Source organism: Equus przewalskii, chromosome 20, assembly GCF_037783145.1.
Source record: "Equus przewalskii isolate Varuska chromosome 20, EquPr2, whole genome shotgun sequence".
In the NCBI taxonomy this organism is placed as follows: domain Eukaryota; kingdom Metazoa; phylum Chordata; class Mammalia; order Perissodactyla; family Equidae; genus Equus; species Equus przewalskii.
Window position 1 is genome coordinate 4,859,171 of NC_091850.1, and position 22,061 is coordinate 4,881,231.

Here is a 22,061-nt window from a genome sequence, read left to right on the forward strand (position 1 = left end):
GGGAATTACTAAAATTATACCAGAACTGTCAAAATTTAAAGATTAAAGCTTTTAAAATATGCCATTAATATTTAAAAATCTTACCAGATTCAAGCACAAGAAGTAAAAGATCTGCCTAGAGTCATTCTCCTCAAGGATTTGTTTTAGTGATTCCTTAATAAACCTAGGAATCGACTGCGAGCTATGTTGAAAAGCATCACCCATGAAGTTATAAAGAGGTGTTCCTTCAGGAGAGTATCCAATTAGGGTACCTTTCTGTCCTCTCTTAGAAGGAGATGATAAGATGTTGGCAGCTAAAAGGAGGGGAAAAAAAAGAATATTACAGAAGTTTAAGCTACCAAAAACCAGCACAGTATCCGTAAGCACTAAATGCAAGTATTGAACAAATTCCCAAATTAAGTAAGTGATTTGAACATCAGAATCTATAAGAAATTTGCTAAGGGGAAAATGCTTACACAAAATGAAGAATATAGCGCTCACTACCACTCCTCCAGACAGGACATGTTCAGTGCTCTCCTGATGTGTTGCTTTGTTCATGGCCCGAAGCTGGTCTGTTATTGGATGTGTCCAAAAATTTCCAAAAAGTAGAGCACTAATAAAAATGGGGAAGGATCCATAACGGGCACATTTGGAAACTTCCATTTTGACTGAACAAATGGAATCGACATAGAAATCCAGGATCATGACAAAAAAGATAACCGTTGTAAAAGGCATAATGAGAGAAAACCAAGACTCAACTTTACTCTAGAAATAAAAAAAAACAAAACTGTCAATACTATATGTATATAAAGTTCACGTTTTAATTAATTCATTTTTGTATAAACAAATATTCTCATGATTCAATATGATTCGTAAAATGGCAAAATATAAGAGCTATAAGATATTGGCACATTTTCCCAGTATTCCCCAAAGTATTGCAAAACAAAAAGCATTATCGCCTAATAATTTTATAAATACTAGGTGAGCCACAATCACTGTGCCTAACACATGGTAGGTATTAAATTCTTTCTTTAACTGGTTCCTTTGGGTCATAGGAATGAGAGGGACATATAAATGTAATAGTACTTGATTTGTATTTTCTATAAACAATAAAATTAACTCAAAAATTTTCAAAAGCTACAAGGAAAAGGAAAGATAATTTAACCCTCTTGCAACCTCAAATTGAAATAAAATACAACGTACTGAACTAAAATTCGTAAGTAATAGCAATTCATTTTACTTATTACCAATACATTTCTGCTCTTACCTCAGTTGTCACAGAAAGAACAATGACCCACGGGCACAAGAGAAGCACAGAAACAACATGGGATAAAGCTTGAAGACGTTTGGCTCCACCAACATCTATAGAGAGTTTTCTGGAAGCTGTATGAAAACCAACTTTACAACACAAAGCCAGTACTAGCAACAATACTCCACCCTGTGATTGAAATTAGATAAGTCTCATTAGAAACACACAGTCCAATACTCAACCCTTAAATACATACTTGAAGAAATGGAACTAGTATGTTTTTCCATATCCCAAATTACTCAATTAAATGGCAAACAGTATTGTAAATCACTGATAATTTATTTTAAATGCACTTCTGCAGTTATAGTTGCTGTAACTTTTCAGAATCTCTTGATCACGTTAGGAGCAAAGACAAGAACATACCTTGTGGTCTGCCACACCTAAGAAGGCAATGGCTGTGTAAAGCATGTGAGTTAGAGCACTGTCATGATGTCCTTCAGCTAATGGACTGGGAGTAAGGGAAAAAATTCCAAATAGTAATTCTTTGAATCCTGAAGTCCTCCTGGAATTTTAGCTACGTTATTTTGGGTTGACTATAGACTAGTCTGGGAGCCCCAAACTTGAGTACCCTCAACAATATGTTTCCCCTTAAAAACAAAACAATTTACAATTTAATTTTGGGACATGATTTATAAATTGGAACAGGCTGTATTCCTTTTGTTGTCTCCAAAACAATTACAACAGTGCCTAAGATACAGTTGTTAAATTTTAGTACTTAACCTCCAAAAGACATATGCATACATACTATCAGTAAGACAAAGAAACAACAGCAAGGAATTTTCTTGGACCACTCCTATCCAATGCCCTTCTAGAATGACAAGTAAAATCAGTCTTAAATCTTTTTCAAAGTCACTGATCACAGAAGCCTCAGCAAAGCAAGAAGCAAGCAAAAGAGGATGGGTGGAGTGGGGGGAGGGAACAGTTGTATCACAAGCAACCTGGAGTTCTGCAAAGTCATGCCACCCTCTTTCACTGTAACAAAGTAAATTATTATTAAGTAACAGGTTTTAGGGCAGGGAGTATCAGTAACCAGAAGAATCAAAACTGGTGTTCTGAGGTCTGCTAAACGCAGTGGGCAAAGGCACATGGCTAGGAAAGAACACTGCATGTCTGTAGAGGAAAAGGAGTAGACGTATTTGACAGGAAAGTTGGGTATATATAGGAGAAGAGTGAGGGCTGAGCTGGAAATAATTTAAGAGCAAGAGAGTGAATATCGGATTAAGGAATCTGAACTTTTTCTTCCAGGCAAGAAGATGCCAAAGGTTTTTCATTTAATCTCAAAGAGGTTTATATTTAATAATTGCCACTGCCTTCTAAAATGAGCATTTAAATTGCTAAAGTATGAACAAATAAACTGATTTTGTTGAGTGGCAAATCATCCACTGTTTTTTTTTTTTTTTTAGCACCAGGACATTCTAAAACACTCTTTCATTGCTGCTAAATTTCTGAAAATTTCAGGTGCTGTAGAAGATATTGAGATGCTATAAAATATTTAATTCAGAATGAATTTATTCTTTATTTGAATACTGACTTAGAATACCTACATTAATCTATGAAAGTTTCATCTGTGATTGATCAGTTTAATTGTTACCCCTTCTTTTCCCATCTGCCAGTCTTCTATTTTTCTGCCGGACTAAATAATTCCAATCTATTGCAAAAGGATACGGTGTTCAGCCATTTTAGCCATGAGATCATCATTGTCGAAAAGCAATAGGCAGATCACAGCAATAATGAAAAAAGCAGCCCCCCTTGTCTGAAAATGAAGAAAATAATACTAAGGATGGCTTTTTCAAGAGTTGATTTTTAAGACCATGACTATGCAAATATTGAATAAAAAATCTTTTTCAAATAAACATCTAAAGAAAAATAAATCTGACATTAAAATCTTTATACTATACAATACAAATTTATAGTATTAACACTAAGATATAAAAGTAAAGAGCTACAACAGGATATTTTAAGGGCATTTAAGACACATAATGACAACTTCAATTGTCTCCTTGCTAATATGGCTAGGCATGTTACCATGCATAAACTGTTAATGTTTACAGAATTAACCTTCCTAAATGTTACTTTGCTTCTGGTTGAAAAGCCCAAGTAGCTAAAGCTAAAATAATTAGTAGGGACTTATATTTTTCAACAACATGCAAGCGATGGAGAAGACAATTTACAATAGTATTGATATTCTAGTTAGCACTTTTCTAGGAAAAAAGAACGAAGAGGGCATATTAAGAAAACTAGCTAAGTCATTTCTAGTATCTAGTAAAGATATAAAGCATTTAAAAGCTGATAAATTTTTAAGTCTATGTTCTCATTCCAGGGAAAGAATTTTGAAAAAAGAAAATTATAGAAAGGACACACTAGCCTAGTTTATGCAAACACTTCAGAATTTTGGGTATAAAAGCCATGTAAACAGCACTTTTATACAATCTATATTTACAAATTTACAGGTAGGATACCAGATACTTTCATTAAATAGAAGTTTAAAACGAAAAGTGAGGATTTCATTCATTAGGTGATTACCACTACATGCGATACATTCTCTGTTATTCTGACAAAAGTCAGTATAAATAAACCACACATTTTAAAATTTCATTATTTTCACTGAATTAGGATATGGCAACATCAACAACACTCAAATACTGAGAATATAATTTAATCTTTTGTTAACAAAGAGTGGCAACTGAGAATTTTGTAGTGCTTCAGAGTCATAACAAAGAAAACAAAATCACTGAGTCGTGGATAGATGCCCAGACTCATTATTGATACTAATGAGAGGACATGCAAGATCTAGACTCTCATTTCTATTATTAGTGCAGCAAAATTTTTGGTTTTTTAATGTTTTAAAGTCATTGATAATTCTTCTGTGAGCTGTCTTTCCCTGTCTTTCGCTCATTTGTTGAAGATCTTAAGTATTTTTCTTACCTGATTTCAGTACGTTTATATTTTAAAATACATGCAAAACCTTTATTTGTGGCAATATTTTATTGTTGTTTGTACAATGATTTCTGTTACATAAAAGTCTGTAAGCATTATGAAGTCAAATGTACTGAGTTTTCCCTTTGTGATTTTTTTCCATTTCTTTTATGCTCAGAAAGTTCTTCGCTGCCCACAGATTAGTTATCAATCTGTATTTTACTCTATGTTTTTACAAATATCTTTTTCTTTAACCACATAACTCTTCAATCCATTTGACATTTATTATGGAGCACTCTACAGGGAGGGGAAAGGCTGAAACAGTGGCATGTGCTTAATACTAAGGATACAATGTGAAATCTACAAGCTGGGTAGTCTCTCTGCTCTCCTTAGCATGTTACTTTGTTCACTTTATTTTTTTCATCTGCCTCCATTCTTAGCCTGAAAGCCCCTTCCAGAACAGGGACTATTATACTTTATTTGTCTTTATTTCTCCTTTTCCCTGTAACTAGGACAATGCACCATGCACAGGAAGCATTTAATTTGGTAAAACAGAAATACTGTAGTCCTAAGAATTTGGAATTGTAGATTGGTGACTCATTTACCAAAAGGGGATAGTACTTAAATTACTTAAGGTAAATAGGGTTGCCTAGTTGGCAAAATGTTGGATAAATGTTCATCAGACTTTACTTATAACAAGTTTTTAGGTATGTTCAAAAAAGAATGAGGCAAGAGAGGGGTTCAGGTACAGCATGAAGGAGATCTTTGTGATAATCACTTCTGCATCTTGATTGCAGTGGTGGTTACACGAATCTATACACACACACACACACACACACACACACAGTGTATGAAAACTGGTGAAGTCTGAATCATGTCTATGGATTGTACCATTGTCAATTTCCTGGTTTTGATAGTATACTTGAGTTGGGTAGAAGTTACCTTTCCGTATTATTTTAAAACTTAAAATTAGCAGAAAAAGCCCCTGTATTCTTTTAAACGCTAAAAGATACTATATACTTTGGATCATATTTTACATGTATACTTTCAATTTTCAAGTAACTAGTAATGGAAAATTCTACCTTTGCTGGTCCTCCTCCAGAACTAGTGAACAAAACACTGAGTAGTGAGATGACAACAATATCACTGTGTTCAAATAGCAGCAAAGTCCTACAAAAATAAACCATTATTATTCATGAAATATATCCGATCTTTATCAGGAAGCATGACATGAATTCAACTAGAGTAAGAGAAAAGAAAATAAATATCTCCCCTTGATTTCATAAAACATTATGAAAAAATAGGTACAACAGCTTTGAAAACTATTTTGGCATTATCTACCTTAGACAGGCTGAAGCTACAAACACTCAACAATACTACCTGTAGGATTCTATCACACAGATTTCTTGTATACATGTACCAGGAAACACTTCTTTTTTTTTTTAAAGATTTTATTTTTTTTCCTTTTTCTCCCCAAAGCCCCCCCAGTACATAGTTGTATATTCTTCGTTGTGGGTCCTTCTAGTTGTGGCATGTGGGACGCTGCCTCAGCGTGGTTTGATGAGCAGTGCCATGTCCGTGCCCGGGATTTGGGCCGCCTGCAGCAGAGCGCGCTAACTTAACCACTCGGCCACTTAACCACTCAGCCACGGGGCCAGCCCCAGGAAACACTTCTAAGACTGCTCATACGAGCATTGTTTGCAGTAGGCCCAAACCAGAAACAACCTAAATGCCCAGTGATAAGAGAGTAGATAATACAGAGTATATCCATTCAATGGATTATTGTACTGCAGTAAAAGTGAATAAAATTCTAAGAATACTAGAAATACTGAATTGTACACTTTAAAAGTTCTATCAACTGAATGTCTGTCCCCCCAAATTCACATGTTGAACCCAATCCTCACTGTGATGGTATTTGGAGGTGGGGCCTTTGGGACGTATTTAGGTCATGAGGGTGGAGCCCTCATGAATGGGATTAGTGTTCTTATAAAAGAGACCTGCCAGAGACCCCTCACCCCTTCCACCACGTGAGGGCATGGCAAAAGGGCACCAGTTATGGACCAGGAAGAGGGCCCTCACCAGAATGTGAACATGCTGACATGCTGACACCTTGATCTTGGACTTCCCAGCCTCCAGAACTGTGAGAATAAACTTCTGTTTTTTATAAGTCACCCAGTTTATAGTATTTTTGTTATAGTAGCCCAAATGGACTAAGACAGACTGAATTTTATGGTATATCAATTATATTTCAAAAAACTGCCATAAAAATGAAGGCAGCCTGGGGTTCGACGGTTCGGATCCCGGGTGTGGACATGGCACCACTTGGCAAGCCATGCTGTGGTAGGCGTCCCACACGTAAAGTACAGGAAGATGGGCACGGATGTTAGCTCAGGACCAGTCTTCCTCAGCAAAAAGAGGAGGATTGGCAGCAGTTTGCTCAGGGCTAATCTTTCTCAAAAAGAAAAAAAAATTTTCATTTTCCCTCTTTACCCAAAAATCTGTAATGATGGAACGCAGCAATAACTTTAGTTCTATTAATATTTGGGAGCTTATAATTTAAGAAAAGAAATATATCAACAGAACAATACTAACCTAAAATAAGAAAGGCTATGAAATACCAAAGGTGTTTCTTTCTTTTTTTTTTTTATTGAGTTATTGATAGGTTACAATCTTGTGAAATTTCAATTGTACATTAATGTTTGTCAGTCATGTTGTAGGTGCACCACTTCACCCTTTGTGCCCACCCCCCCACCCCACCTTTCCCCTGGTATCCACTAAACTGTTCTTAGTCCATAATTTTAAATTTCTCATATGAGTGGAGTCATACACAGATTATCTTTCTCTCGCTGGCTTATTTCACTTAACATAATTCTCTCAAAGTCCATCCATGTTATTGCAAATGGAATGATTTTGTTCTGTTTTGCAGCTGAGTAGTATTCCATTGTATATATGTACCACATCTTCTTTATCCATTCGTCTGTTGCTGGACACTTAGGTTGCTTCCACGTCTTGGCTATTGTAAACAGTGCTGCAATAAACATTGGGGTGCACAGGACTTTTGGGATTGCTGACTTCAAGCTCTTTGGATAAATACCCAGTAGTGGGATGGCTGGATCGTATGGTAGCTCTATTTTTAATTTTTGAGGAATCTCCATACTGTTTTCCACAGTGGCTGCACCAGTTTGCATTCCCACCAGCAGTGGATGAGGGTTCCTTTTTCTCCACAACCTCTCCAACATTTGTTGCTATTAGTTTTAGATACTTTTGTCATTCTAACGGGTGTAAGGTGATATCTTAGTGTAGTTTTGATTTGCATTTCCCTGATGATCAGCGATGATGAACATCTTTTCATGTGCCTATTGGCCATCAGTATATCTTCTTTGGAGAAATGTCTGTTCATGTCTCCAGCCCATTTTTCGATTGGGTTGTTTGATGTTTTGTTGTTGAGTTGTGAGAGTTCTTTATATATTATGGATATTAAGCCTTTGTCAGATATATGACTTGCAAATATTTTTTCCCAGTTAGTGGGTTGTTTTTTTGTTTCAATCCTGTTTTCATTTGCCTCGAAGAAGCTCTTTAATCTGATGAAGTCCCATTTGTTTATTCTTTCTATTGTTTCCCTTCTCTGAGAAGGCATGGTGTCCAAAAAGATCCTTTTAATACTGATGTCAGAGTGTACTGCTTATGTTTTCTTCCAGAAGCCTTATGGTTTCAGGTCTCACCTTTAGGTCTTTAATCCATTTTGAGTTTATTTTGGTGAATGGTGAAAAAGAATGGTCAATTTTCATTCTTTTACATGTGGCTTTCCAGTTTTCCCAGCACCATTTGTTGAAGAGACTTTCTTTTCTCCATTGTATGCCCTCAGCTCCTTTGTCAAAGATAAGCTGTTCATAGATGTGTGGTTTTATTTCTTGGCTTTCAGTTCTGTTCCATTGATCTGTGCACCTGTTTTTGTACCAGTACCATGCTGTTTTGATTACTGTAGCTTTGTAGTATGTTTTGAAGTCAGGGGTTGTGATGCCTCCCGTTTTGTTCTTTTTTCTCAGGATTGCTTTAGAAATTCGGGGTCTTTTGTTGCCCCATATGAATTTTAGGCTTCTTTGTTCTAATTCTGTAAAGAATGTCATTGGGATTCTGATTGGGATGGTGTTGAATCTGTAGATTGCTTTAGGTAGAGCGGACATTTTAACTATGTTTATTCTTCCAATCCACGTACATGGAATGTCTTTCCATCTCCTTATGTCGTCATCCAATTCTCTCAGAAAGGCCTTGTAATTTTCATTATATAGGTCCTTCACTTCCTTAGTTAAATTTACCCCAAGGTATTTTATTCTTTTTGTTGCGATTGTGAATGGTACTGTATTCTTGAGTTCTTTTTCTGTTGGTTCATTACTGGAGTATAGAAATGCTACTGATTTATGCAAATTGATTTTATACCCTGCAACTTTGCTGTAGTTGTTGATTACTTCTAACAGTTTTCCAATGGATTCTTTGGGGTTTTCTATATATAAGATCATGTCGTCTGCAAACAGCGAGAGTTTCACTTCTTCCCTCCCTATTTGGATTCCTTTTATTCCTTTTTCTTGCCTGATTGCTCTGGCCAGGACCTCCAGTACTATGTTGTATAAGAGTGGTGATAGAGGGCATCCTTGTCTTGTTCCTGTTTTCAGGGGGATGGGGTTCAGTTTTTGCCCATTGAGTATGATGTTGGCTATGGGTTTGTCGTATATGGCCTTTATTATGTTGAGGTAGTTTCCTTCTATGCCCATTTTGTTCCAAAGGTGTTTCTTTCTAATCAAGAAATAGCCTGATGGTTTTAGAATGAGAGGGGCAGTGTTGGCAGTGGAGCTGGTGGCAGTGCGGGGTTGTAAAAACAGGAAGTAGATGACTAAATCAGGAGCCAAATAAGAATTTATGAATTTTTCCCTTTCCTTCCCTATGCTAACACATAGGGACAGTGATGTAACAACACATGGACCAAAACATAACTTTATGAATAAGAAATTTAAAACATTAGGGATGTTAAACAATACCACCACTCAATCATATTCAAGCATATATTGAAAAAGCTCTCTCTAAGCTGAGGAATTTCAGCCGGCTCTCCCACCACTCCAGGATGGTGCTGCTGTCACGGACAAAGCACAGGGTAAACAAACCGAAGGAACCCAAATCCAGAAGCTATTCTATTGGCTGGGAGAGGGGAAAGGATTTTCACTAAGTATTCCCACCTATCACTTTCTACACTGTCCACCCTGCTATTCTGAGTTAGATTTCCTTAGAACAACCTTCATCTTAGCTCTTTCTTTTGGTCCTCATATTCCTCCTTCATCAATGGCAAGGTACTTTTTCTTATACTTTTACCCAAAAAATAAAACTTGTTAGAGATAAAGAAATACTAAAAGAATGCTTATGCACAGCTGCACAGGTTACAATTCCCATTAAATTAAGTGGTCCTTACGCATGTTCCACCCTCAATTGGCCCACTGACACCAAAAGACTACTCCATTTAGCTCTAGGGGACTGTGAGAGGAGAGTTAACTCATCTTTACTCTGATGATTGACCCACTATTCCCAAGAGAGTTGTTTACACCCAAATCTTTCAAGCATTTTCTGCGGGTTCTAGAGTGCTTTCAGAGTTGTGCAAAAAAAACCCCCCAAAAACAAAGAGAGTACTTTTAAAGAGTTTGCTCTCCTTATTGGTTGATTTTATTTACCATTTCAGCTCTTTAAGTTTCTAAAATCAGTTGGTAAAGTGATCATCAATGAATGATAAAAAAGCCACTTATGTTAAAAATTTTCTGAAACTCTTTGAACTCTACTAAAATATCTATGATAGACCATGAACAAAACATTAATAGTATTCACCAAAGAATTAGTCCACAAACTAAATAAGTACTCATTATATATTCAAAATGAAGAAATATAAACAAACATTCAAAATATGCATTTTATTTACCTTAGTGGTCCACAAAGAGTGAGGCCAAAAAACCACAAGAGTGAAATGATACATCCAGAAACTGCGTGTTTAAATATTTTGATCCACTACAAACGGAGAAAAAAAATAAAAAATTTCAGTCATCTATGTTTTGCTAAATATCTCAAAATCTTAAAACAGAGAGAAAGATAATAATGGTAACGCAAGTATTTTAAAGGCTAAATAATTACATACTTTGAAATTAAATAGAAAATGTTAAGATTCCTTGACTAAATCTAGATTTGCAAGACAGTATTCTGTTTTCCATTTCTGTTGTTAGATCTTGAAATCTTTTCCTCTAGAGTACAATTTTCTGTTTTCTTTTTCATTAGTTTACTAGTTTGCTAGAATACTTAATGTTTTAATCTTTAAATTCTTTTCTATCAGGAATATACAGTGCTTTAATTATTTGAAAAGAGAGAAAAAAGATAAGACAGGGTTTAAAATATTAATCTTACTTTAAAAAACATCCTTGGTCTCTAAAACAGAGGTATTTAAATTTGTCATTTTGATAAAGAATCACGGCACTGGCTTCTAAGTTGTGGTATAAAGCAGACATGTAGTAGGTCTATCTACTCTCCAAAGAGGCGCTAATGTGAGAGGACTATGCAGAATACTGGACATTTCTGGGATGCATTTGAACCTCAGCTGCCTAAAGGGAACAATGATGCTGACAGCTAATACGTATTGCATCCTCACTGCATGCCAGGCACTATTTTAAGAACTTTACATGTATTAATTCATTTATTCCTCATAGCTCCACTAGGAGGGTATTATTATTTCCACTGTACCAGTGAGAAAATTAAGGTAGAGAAATTTAAGCAACTTGCCCAAAGTAAGAGTTAGCAAGTAGGACAGACAGAGCAGGAATTTGACTGACTCCAGAGGCCTCATTCTTAACCCCTATGCTTATCTGCCTCCCAATGACATTTGTACTAGGCTCCTGGGCACATCTCTGTCTGATTTGTAAACCTTTCAGAATAAGGATCCTGTATTTAAGAAAATAATTACAAGCATGCTTGAAAAATTTTCTACTCTTTTCTGTATTTTTAAAGATTCCATTATCTTTTTTTTTTTTAGATTTTATTTTTTCCTTTTTTCTCCCCAAAGCCCCCCGGTGCATAGTTGTATATTCTTCGTTGTGGGTCCTTCTAGTTGTGGCATGTGGGATGCTGCCTCAGTGTGGTTTGATGAGCAGTGCCATGTCCGTGCCCAGGATTCGAACCAACGAAACACTGGGCTGCGTGCAGTGGAGTGCGCAAACTTAACCACTCGGCCACGGGGCCAGCCCCATAGAGATTCCATTATCTTCCCACTTTATAGTTTGCTGGTTTTTTTGTTTTGAGGAAGATTAGCCCTGAGCTAAGATTCTGCTGCCAATCCTCCTCTTTTTTTGCTGTGGAAGATTGGCCCTGAACTAACATCTGTGCCCATCTTCCTCTACCTTTTGTTGTTTTTTTTTTAAAGATTTTATTTTTCTTTTTTCTCCCCAAAGCCCCCGGGTACATAGTTGTGTATTTTTAGTTATGGGTCCTTCTAGTTGCGGCATGTGGGATGCTGCCTCAGCATGGCTTGATGAGTGGTGCCATGTCCGCACCCAGGATCCGAACTGGCAAAACCCCAGGGCACCGAAGTGGAGCGTGTGAACTTAACTACTCGGCCACGGGCTGGCACCCCCATTTTCCTCTACTTTATGTGTGGGACGCCTACCATAGTATGGCTTGACAAGCAGTGCATAAGTCTGCACCTGGGATCCGAACTGGTGAACCCCAGACCGCCAAAGCAGAATGTGTGAACTAACCACTGCGCCACCAGGCCGGTCCCTCTAGTTTGCTCTTGAAGCCTCAATTCTGAAAAGACAAATCAAGAGCAGGCTAACTCTGGAAATATTCTGCTGTGCACTTAAATTATTCATAAGGTAACCCTGATCAAGGAAAGAGCATTGTCTCCTGGCCCACTGAATGGGAAGCTGCTAGGAAAAAAGGATTCTGCAAAAGAACTCACCTGGTGTTTGGTTATATTTTTCCCAGAAGAAAATGGCTTTTGAAACAAAACCATAAAAAATGCAGTCCTGTGAATATTGAATTATTAATATGTCAATATTAATCAATCATATAAAAGGTGTGATTTAAGTAAAGACACATTTTAAACAAATATACTAGAACTTGAAAAGTATGTTATCCTCTAAAGGAATTATACTGGAGAACTATATTTATTTTAATAAGGCTTCCACTGCAACATTTTGGGAATTTTTCTTTTGTAATTGCCTTAAAAATGAGTTCAAAAGCCACAAAAGGAGTCTTACTATTTTTTCATACTTTGAACTACCAAAGAAAACAATTCTTATCTTCTCCAAAATTTAGTAATAACAAATTCTGAAATAATATAAATGAAGAAAATACTAATTATATGTCCCTACCTTTCACATTCCCCAAATAAGTTATATAAAAATGCATACATACAACTCGTGCTTAAAATTTCCTCATCAAGAATCACTTTCCATAATTACTAATATTATACACACAGGAGTTTCTAACAGATTTTTGTTAACACTGAAGGTGGCCATTATCAATCTCATGGTCCAGAAAACTTTATTCAGAGAGAATTTCTTATATGCAGAATAAGGTAAACTTTATACTATATCAGGACGCTGTGCTGTGAAGGGAGCATGTAGTGAACATACCCAGCACGGTTTAATTCAGAAAATAAGGAACACCTGTGCCAAGACAAGTCTCAGGTAACATTCTGTGTCTCGAGGAAGGCCGGACTACACCAGTGGTACGGTCTGGGAATCCCTAGGGCCCCTGAGACCCTTTCAAGGGGTCTGTGAGGTCAAAACTACTTCTGTAAAAATACGAAGACAGTTATTTCTCCTTTCACTCTTATTCTCTCAGGGGCGTGGATGTGAGACGCTGCAACAGACTGAAAGCCGAAGCAGACATGAGAGTCCAGCTGTCTTCTATTAAGCCAGACAGAAGAAACTTGCAAAAACCTCATTAACACAAACTAAAGTCAAGTCTATGTTTTGGTAAGCTATTATAGCACAACAATCCTTTTTTTAAAAACAAAAAACAAAAAACAACCCAGTCTCTTCGTACCTCTAACCTCAGGTACTCTATTTTTAAAAAAATTTATCAAATACTTGTCAGAAGGAATAAATTGCACAAAATATTCTACATAAAATTTCCTAAAGATAATCAGTTAAAACAGGATTTTCAAAGAAATGAAAGAAAATTAAGGAAATAAAGAATCACACACTCACCCCAGTTTTAATATAAAAATGAACTGAACAATGTGAACTACTTTTAGGAGATCATATGATTCAAAAAGTCCCACGGCCTTCAAAAATTTACTGAAACACAGTAACACAATATATTTCATTAATCTGAAAAATAAAAACAGAAACAAGTTTCAGCGTCACTGAAATCACAAGGAACTCTGTCATCTTTGGTTTCTTCTTATTACACAAGTAACAGGCATCATTATAAAAACCATAAATATACATAAACAAAAAATGAAACAAAAAACCAAACAATTCACTATTAATGTGATAACTACTATTAACATTTTGGTATACATACTTCCAGATTCTTTTTAATGTATATAAACATATATGTATAGATACAGTCTATTAAAAAAATAAAGGCCAAACTAAGTCCTGAAAAGGCTCAGGAATCTGAAGCAGCTCAGCAAGGGCCTGGGGAGCTGAAAAGAAGAGGATCATTAGGAAGTCTTCCAGGCAGATGCCCAGATTCCTACCTAGCACAGCCAGGCAACTATGCCTCCTCAGTCAGGACAGGACACGTGAGGCTTAGCCACTGGAGCGGAGGGATGAGGTGCTGCACCAAAATCAGGAGATAAAGGAAGTTTCCCTTCTTATGCCACCCCACCTCCCTTCCCTCACTGAACTCCAATACCCTAACAGCCAGGCTTCAGTCTCCCAGTAGGAGAACCCTTCTCTGGAGAAGCCCACTAGGGGACAAGCCCCACACAGGTCTAACTAGCTTTCTGGGTGTCATTCAAATCTGAATGGCTAACCATGGATAATCAATCCTTCACGATAAGCCTATAACACGAGACCAAACAAACAAAAACAACAAAGAAATTTAAAAGATACAGAGATCATAGGGAATAGCAGAAAACAACAAAGAACTATAAATAATATTCTCTGAGGTAAGAAATAATACTGCATCCATGGAAAAATTAGGTTGTCATAAAAAGAAAGGAAAAAGGAGCTCCTGAAAGAGAAACTAGAAAATAGAGAAGAAATTATCTCAGTTTCCTAGCCCAGTAGTCTTTGATCATACCCTTCTAGTAGCAAAAGAATTTTGCACATGGAACCCATTATTTATCTGTATATTATAAACATGTACTTAGTACTGATGTTATATATACTTTATAAAACATACACAAATTAGAAATTAAAAAGAATGAGATAAAAAGCTGAGAGAGTCTAATCTTTTCCCCCACCCTAACAGATCATCTTGTACAAACCACTCAGGAGACCAATTTTTTTTTTTTTGGCGAGGAAGACTGGCCCTGAGCAAACATCTGTTGCCAATCTTCCTCTTTTGGCTTGAGGAAGACTGTCCCTGAGCTAACACCCGTGCCAATCTTCCTCTATTTTTTGTACGTGGGACGCTGCCATAGCATGGCTTGATGAGCAGTGTGTAGGTCCACACCTGGGATCTGAACCCGTGATCCCCAGGCAGCAGAAACGTAACACATGAATTCTACCACTATGCCACCAGCCAGCCCTCAAGAGGCCATTTTTAAAGCTTACATCAAACAGGTGTTAACACATTGACAAGAAGTAAGGGATGTCCAAGGACAGCACACTGGCAGGAATAAGAAGTTTCTACCAATGGGAGAAAAAAATACAAAAAGCTAACAGAGAAGTTTAAGGGAAACCTGGGTCATTCAAATAGTAGAGCTAAAACAATCTGACATATAATGGAGGTATCAATGTACGCAGGACGGTATAAAAACTGATGAGCGTGAAACATCAAGTACCAAGGCACTGAATCAACAAGAAAGAACTATGTTATATTAAACAATTAGTAATCTGCTTAAAAAGACATGGAAATATCTATTTTAGCAAGAATTTGATGCAACTATTAAAATAAATTTCAGTCTCTGAAAGAATGAATCTTAGCAATTCCAACATCTTTACCATTCAAGATGGCTCACTTTCTGTTTTATGTATATATATCTGTCCAGATAAAATTACATAAATTAAAGAAAATCAGATTTGGAACAAAGCGGTTTTTCTTATCATGAATATAGACTGGGGGGCCTTTTTTAGGACAATCTGGGGATTTTAACAATGTGATAATCAATTATCAAGACACAAATGAAAACGTTATTGTGGACTAATGGAAGTCACATCCTAAAAGACAGAACTTCCTATTTAACCCACCTCTAACAGTATAAACTTCATTACATGTTTTTTTTTTTTTAAAGATTTTATTTTATTTTGTTCCCCAAAGCCCCCCAGTACACAGCTGTACATTCCTAGTTGTGGTCCCCTCTAGTTGTGGTATGCAGGACGCTGCCCCAGGGTGGCTTGAGGAGCGGTGCCATGTCCGCGCCCAGGATTCAACCTGACAAAACCCTGGGCCACCTGCAGCAGAGCACGCAAACTTAACCATTCCGCCATGGGGCCGGCCCCACATGTTCTGTTTTTTGAGGAGGATTAGCCCTGAGTTGATATCTGCCACCAATCCTCCTCTTTTTTGCTGAGGAAGACTGGCCCTGAGCTAACATCCGTTCCCATCTTCCTTTACATTATATGTGGGACGCCTGCCACAGCACAACTTGACAAGCAGTATGTAGGTCTGCACCCAGGATCCGAACTGGTGAACCCTGGGCTGCAGGACGTGGGAACTTAACCACTGAGCCACCAGGCCAGCCCTGCATTTTCTGATTAAAAGATCAAGGAGATTTTCCGGGGTGATGAAAATGTCCTATAGCTTGATTGTGCTGAAAGTTATAAGGGCACGTGTTTGTGAAAAATGCAAACTGGTACCTTTAAAATCTATGCATTTTACTGGATGTAAATGATATCTCAATGAAAAAAGAACGATAAAAAACTTAAAAGTATGGCTATAACAAGAAAAAAAATCAAGTGTATTTTGTTTCTAGGTTGTTTGCAGACTGGCTAAAAACACGAACTACAACATGGAAAATCTACCAAATCCCTACTAACTGTCTAGGTACGAAAGCAAAGGTATGTGTGCTAGAAAAAATTGAACGCTAACATTTAAAAGCTGAAAAACACCTTAGAGATTCTCTAAGCCAATTCCTCTCATGTCACAAATTGGGAAGTGGAAGCCCAGACTTAACCAGGGGCAAGCCCATGTCTCTTAAGTATGCTCTTTTTAACATCATACAGAAAATCAAAGTTCAGCCAAAAGGTTTTGAGGGTTCCTATTTTCTAAACTGTTCCCAATTATACATTCACATTGGCCCACATGAACAGTAAAATTATTTTTAAATATGAAAGACAGAATGCATATTAAAACCTAGGATTTAGATTTTGGCCCATTTTAAGCTAAAAAACTCATATAGACTTAAGAACATTAACTATATTAATGCTAATTAAACATTCTGGTCATGGTAGCAATTCAAAATTAGCCAATAACACTAGGTAGAAATCCTTTGTTTATTCAGTTCCTAACACTGGGACTTTCATAATATATGCTCAGCAAATGTTTACCAAAGGAAAGAAAGTTAACTCCACAATTTCACTTGTGATACAGTCACGTCTAGTACGACAACTTACAGAGTGCAGTAATGGACTCACAGATGGCAGTCAAGTTTCCGGCAATTTAAACTATCAGCAACCCCACTATGAATTCAGAATGAAAGGAAAGAATGAAATCAAGCACAGAGGGAAGTTCAGATCTCAAGTGCCTTCCTCCTTAAGCTCTTAACTAGGTGTGAAAATAAGGCAGCAGGATAGAAGGACACAAAGAATAACAATACTGTCAATGAGAAAGGGGTTGTGGGGAGACAAAGACTAGGGAAAATAGACATAGGTACATTAAAAATCACTGCAGTCCAGGGGCCAGCCCCTCGGCCGAGTGGTTAAAGTTCTGTGAGGCCCGCTTCGGCAGCCTGGCGTTCGAGGGTTCAGATCCTGGGTGTGGACCTGTTCCACTCATCAGCCATGCTGTGGAGGCATCCCACATACAGAGCAGAGGAAGACTGGCACAGATGTTAGCTCAGGGCAAATCTTCCTCAAGCAAAAAAAGAGGAGGATTGGCAATGGATGTTAGCTCAGGGCAAATCTTCCTCACAAACAAATAAATAAATAAATTTAAAAAATCACAGCAGTCTGGGAATTCTTGATGTCAGCAAAGAGCCTTGTACATCCACCATGGGGCTATTTAGCCACTCTCCAAACATTACTTGCTCACTTAGTATGTGCCAGATGTCAATGAGACCTAAGAGAAGTCTACCAGGGTGGCTCTGTCATGATAAAAAGGCAAGATGCAGCTGGAGCTACTTCCACCTTCTTTCTGCTTTCAAGGAAGGACTTCAATCTAAAGTTTATCCAAAAAATGTTATCGAGATGTTTACATTATTTAAAAAAGTTATCCATTTTATAACAAGCCTGAATATGAAAGCCAATACGCTTAGGATGGCAAAGAGCAAAGACAGAATCTGGGTCCTAGATGGCGTAACTGAACAAACACCAGCAAGCTCTGGTTTCTTTTATGTGAGAATACATCCCTATTTGTTTAAAGCCCTCTTAGTTTGGTTCCTTACAACTAACTAAACACATTTCTAGGCACTATCCAAGCCAGTAAATGCGTAACAGAGATCCTGACCTCACGGAGATTGAGGTCTAAAAAAGGCAGGCAAGTAAACAAATGTTTATGTGACCCAGGTAAGTAATTGTTCTAAGAGAATGGACTAGAAGATACTAAGCGTAACTAGGGAAGAGAAGGTCATCTTCAGAGTTTGAGCTACGTGTGTATTAAAACAGGAATTACAAGGCAAGAAAAGGGAAAGGGTTTTTCAAACTAACAGAGAGCAGCACATATAGAACACGAGTACTAGGAAGGAGCCTTTGAAGAAATGACTGTATTTAAGCTCGGGTCACAGACGATGCTCATAATGACCAGAAGTCACCAAGGAACAAGTAAATTGTATTTAATACACTCATTTTAAGAAGACAGGGCAACATGTGAAATTATTTCTAAATAACTTTTGTTTAAAGCATTTACAAAACCTTAAAAATCTGACACTTTAATAGCAGGATTTAGTCACATGGAACATGAAATATTTCTTTATAATATATTACTATTACGATCTGACACTGATTTTCTTTATTCTCTTTTTAATTTTTAAAAAACAGATTACAAAAATAACTCCTGAGTAGCTGGTTATTACAAAAGTTTTAAAGTCATTACCAATTTCTTCCTCACAGGTGATCAATTGGGTACATCCTTCCAAACGTTTCCCTTTGCATCTTCATGTACAGACACACATATATTTTAGATACTTTCATATATTCACAAGTTTACCCATATTTTGACAATGTGACTTTTCATGTAACATATGTTAAAGATCTTTTGCTACCATTATTAAATTAGGAAAATTATTTTAACATTTAATTTTAAAGTTGGATACTTTGATTTTTAAAGTCTCAATGAAGTCTTCCTTTTGGGCTAAAGAGGAAACACTAGCTAAGGCCAGGTAACCATATACTAATAAGTAGACATTCCTAGTTCACGTTGTGGAGGGAAACAACGAAGAGCTTCCTTTACTAAGGGGGAGAGATGGGGCACAAGGAGAAGGAGGCTCTTAAACAGGGGCAGCAGCCCTTGAGCCACTCGCTGACCCTCTGAGCAACTCAGGGGGATCCAATCCACACTCCAACTTATAAATCATTATTTACCATTAACTAGTCTCATCAAAGGTATCACTGGTTTTTTCTGTTAAGGGTTAGAAAAGTCTCCGGTTCTCTAAACCTGCAAGTACTGAAATTTGGGTTTGCATTCAAACCTGTTTCTTGCGCTTTGCCCGCTGCAACAGTTCACAGTTCTTCAGTTAAAAAACAAAAGCACTGCGTGTAATTCAAGTTCGATTCAATCAATAAATATCCGAGTGTCTACTACGTAGAAGGCACTATGCCTGGGGTTTAGGATAACTGATTCCCAGTTATTAGTTGCGTGATCTTTGGAAAATTACTTAACTTTTCTACGTCTCAGTTTCCTAATCAAGGAGACCACTACTTGGTCTGGAGCGCTGTTGTAAGAACTAAGTGACGGCTATACTCAAAGCACTTGGAACACAGGAGGAGGTACTCAACAAAGGCTGACTGTCACCCTCTGCCCTTTCCTGCAAAGAGGACTTACAGAAGCCAAAACAGAAACATGTAAAACAATTCACATTTGCGAATTCAGGCATAAAAATATCCACAATTAAAGGATTTGTCAATTAGCTTTTGTTACAGATTATGACCAGCGTTTGACTTTTAGTCTATACAAAGGAAAATTCTTGCGACCTGGAATCCATTCAAAATCCAACCAGTCCTGAGTTGAATGTGACTCTGCAATGAACTACAACAGAAGGGCAGCTCTGCTAAGCAAATAATGCAAGACAGACGGGAAAGGACTGTTCACCACGTCTACCGAAGACAACAAGCTCTCGAGCAAAGAATTTTAAACTATTTAAAAATAACTTCAAGTTTACAGAAAAATTGCAGCAATAGTATAACCTTTACCTAGACTCCCTAATTGTTAATGTATTGTCCCATTTGCCTTATTCTCTCTCCACATAGACTTTTCTCCTAAACTATTTAAGTTATATACATCATGTTCCTTTACCCCTAAATACTTGCATTTCCCAAGACCACGGACATTCTCGTATAAAATCAGTAGTTATCAACTTCAGGAAATTTAACAGATATGATACCTTCATGTAATCTATCATCCACAGTCCAATTTTGTCAGTGGACCTAGTACTGGCCTTTATAGCATTTTCCCCTTTACTATCAAATCCTGATGAGCATCGCCTATTGCATTTAGCTGTCATGTCTCAGTAAATAATTTCGGACATGCTGTTATTTACAAAATAAGTTTCTCGAAACAGATTAGAAAATTGAATTTATACTACAAAAATGCAGCTGATTTAAGGTCGGCTCCAGCATTTTATATGTTCTTTACTTTTCACAAAAAATAGTTATGTTAGTAATGCCACCGCTACAGTTCCAATGAATTTATCAAAACGATCTTTAAGTCTCAAAAGAAGTAATCAAGAATGAGAACTACCACCTCACTAAAAAAGAAGGCAATGATTGCGAGTTCCAACCAAACTGCTGGGCCATATTTTATGCCCTTTGAAACAACCTGAGAACTTGGAGCAGGTCACGAAACACACCCTTGAAAGTGGTCGCTGTGCTGCCTCTTGGGGGTCAGCGGGAGCAACGGGGGGAGGGGGCAAAGGGTAAATTTCACTTTCTACTCTATGGATGCCTGTACTGCTTGAATGTTCTGACAATGAGCACACATTTGTTATTTAACGATAAAATAAACTAAAATAAACCAAACGAGTTAAAACTAGATGACGGGCTGGATTCTTCACGTGCAGGGTTAACCTGAACAGTGAAGTTCATCTGTTTGGATTTTTTTCTCCGCCCGAAAAGAGGACGGTGACACCTCCCCCTAACTTAGGCAGGGAGACGTCAGAGCGGTTAAGCGGTCACTAAACTACTATTTCAGGGAGAAACAGCCAACAGAAATGCTTCTCACGGATTAGAAAAACCTGTCACGGGAACCGGCTGGCAGTTCTAGGGGTAACGTCTGCCTCGAAACCCAGAAACTCAAGCAGAAGCTTCCTGGATTTCACAGCATTCATTCCGCGGCGGCAACGCCGGGGCCGACAGGAGCCGGAGCAGCCTGGAAGCGAGCGAGCGAGCCCGGCGGGCGCGGGCCCGGGGCGGACGCCGATGCCCGCGCGCACCCGCCCAGCTGGCCGCTGCCGTCCGGGTGTGCGAGGGAGCGAGCCGGCGACGGGAGAGCGGCTCCGCAGGCCGAAGCCGGGTCGGTGCCTTACCGAGCGCTGGGCACGTCCACCGGCCCGAGGCCGCCGCCGCCGCCGGGGCCGGCCAGCACGTCCCCACCGTATTTCTCCTCCATGCCGGGGCTCAGGAGCCGCCGCCGCTGCCCCCGCCGCGGGGTCTCCTCATGTCTCGCCGCGGCCGCGGAACAGCGGGCGCAGGCGCGTCACTCCCCCATGGCAGCGGCCCCGTCAGGTCCCCGCGGGCCAGACCGCCGCCGCCGCCGCCGCCGCTGTCCCCGGCTCCCGCTAACGAGCTCACGCGCGTCGGGACTAGGCCGCGGGCAGTTCCGGCGGCGCCTGGTTTCCCGGAGGCGCCCCGGAGCAGACGTTGCCAGGCCACGTCATCGGGCCCAGCAGCCCTCAGTTCCCGGGGGAGTGCCCAGCCTGCGCCTGCGCACAACGCCGCACTCGCCACCCTGTGCCCTTCCCTAGTTCCTCCCACCGTGGGGTGAAGGATCGAATCCTCGCCCCGATCAGCCCCTCCCATTGACCCGGCCAGAGCTCGTAGTGCCTGCCCCTGCAGCGCCACCTACGGGCCGTCAGGGACGCAGCGCGTTCTTGTAGCGCGGAGGGAGGGGCCGTAGAAAATGTGATTAAATGGAGCAGAATCTCTTTTAAATTCTGACTGCTGACCTGTGCTACTTCATTATGGCACATCTGTAAAACCAGGCCGGGTAGGACCAGCCCTTAAAAGGGTGGTTTTTTTGTTGCTAAAAAGTTAAGAAAGTGGGCTCTTGTGTCTGTCTTGGTGTGAATCCCAACTCTACCACTAACTAGTTGTGTCACCGGGCCTTTCTGTACCTCAAGTTT

The 22,061-nt window shown here is 38.8% G+C and overlaps 1 protein-coding gene across 1 annotated transcript in view; it reads right to left on the reverse strand.

Moving 5' to 3' along the window:
- Positions 1-21,726, reverse strand: part of SLC30A5 (solute carrier family 30 member 5) — a 30,991-nt gene extending 9,265 nt beyond the window's left edge. Inside the window, exons 1-10 of the mRNA XM_070586825.1 lie at positions 21,246-21,726; positions 13,441-13,563; positions 12,183-12,249; positions 10,161-10,246; positions 5,287-5,374; positions 2,954-3,041; positions 1,652-1,728; positions 1,247-1,417; positions 456-744; positions 85-293 (exon numbers count right to left, since the gene is read on the reverse strand). Of these exons, the coding sequence (XP_070442926.1) occupies positions 85-293; positions 456-744; positions 1,247-1,417; positions 1,652-1,728; positions 2,954-3,041; positions 5,287-5,374; positions 10,161-10,246; positions 12,183-12,249; positions 13,441-13,563; positions 21,246-21,328 (1,281 nt within the window). The 5' untranslated portion in view covers positions 21,329-21,726. The remainder of the gene's footprint in view (positions 1-84; positions 294-455; positions 745-1,246; positions 1,418-1,651; positions 1,729-2,953; positions 3,042-5,286; positions 5,375-10,160; positions 10,247-12,182; positions 12,250-13,440; positions 13,564-21,245) is intronic.
- Positions 21,727-22,061: the final 335 nt, after the last annotated feature.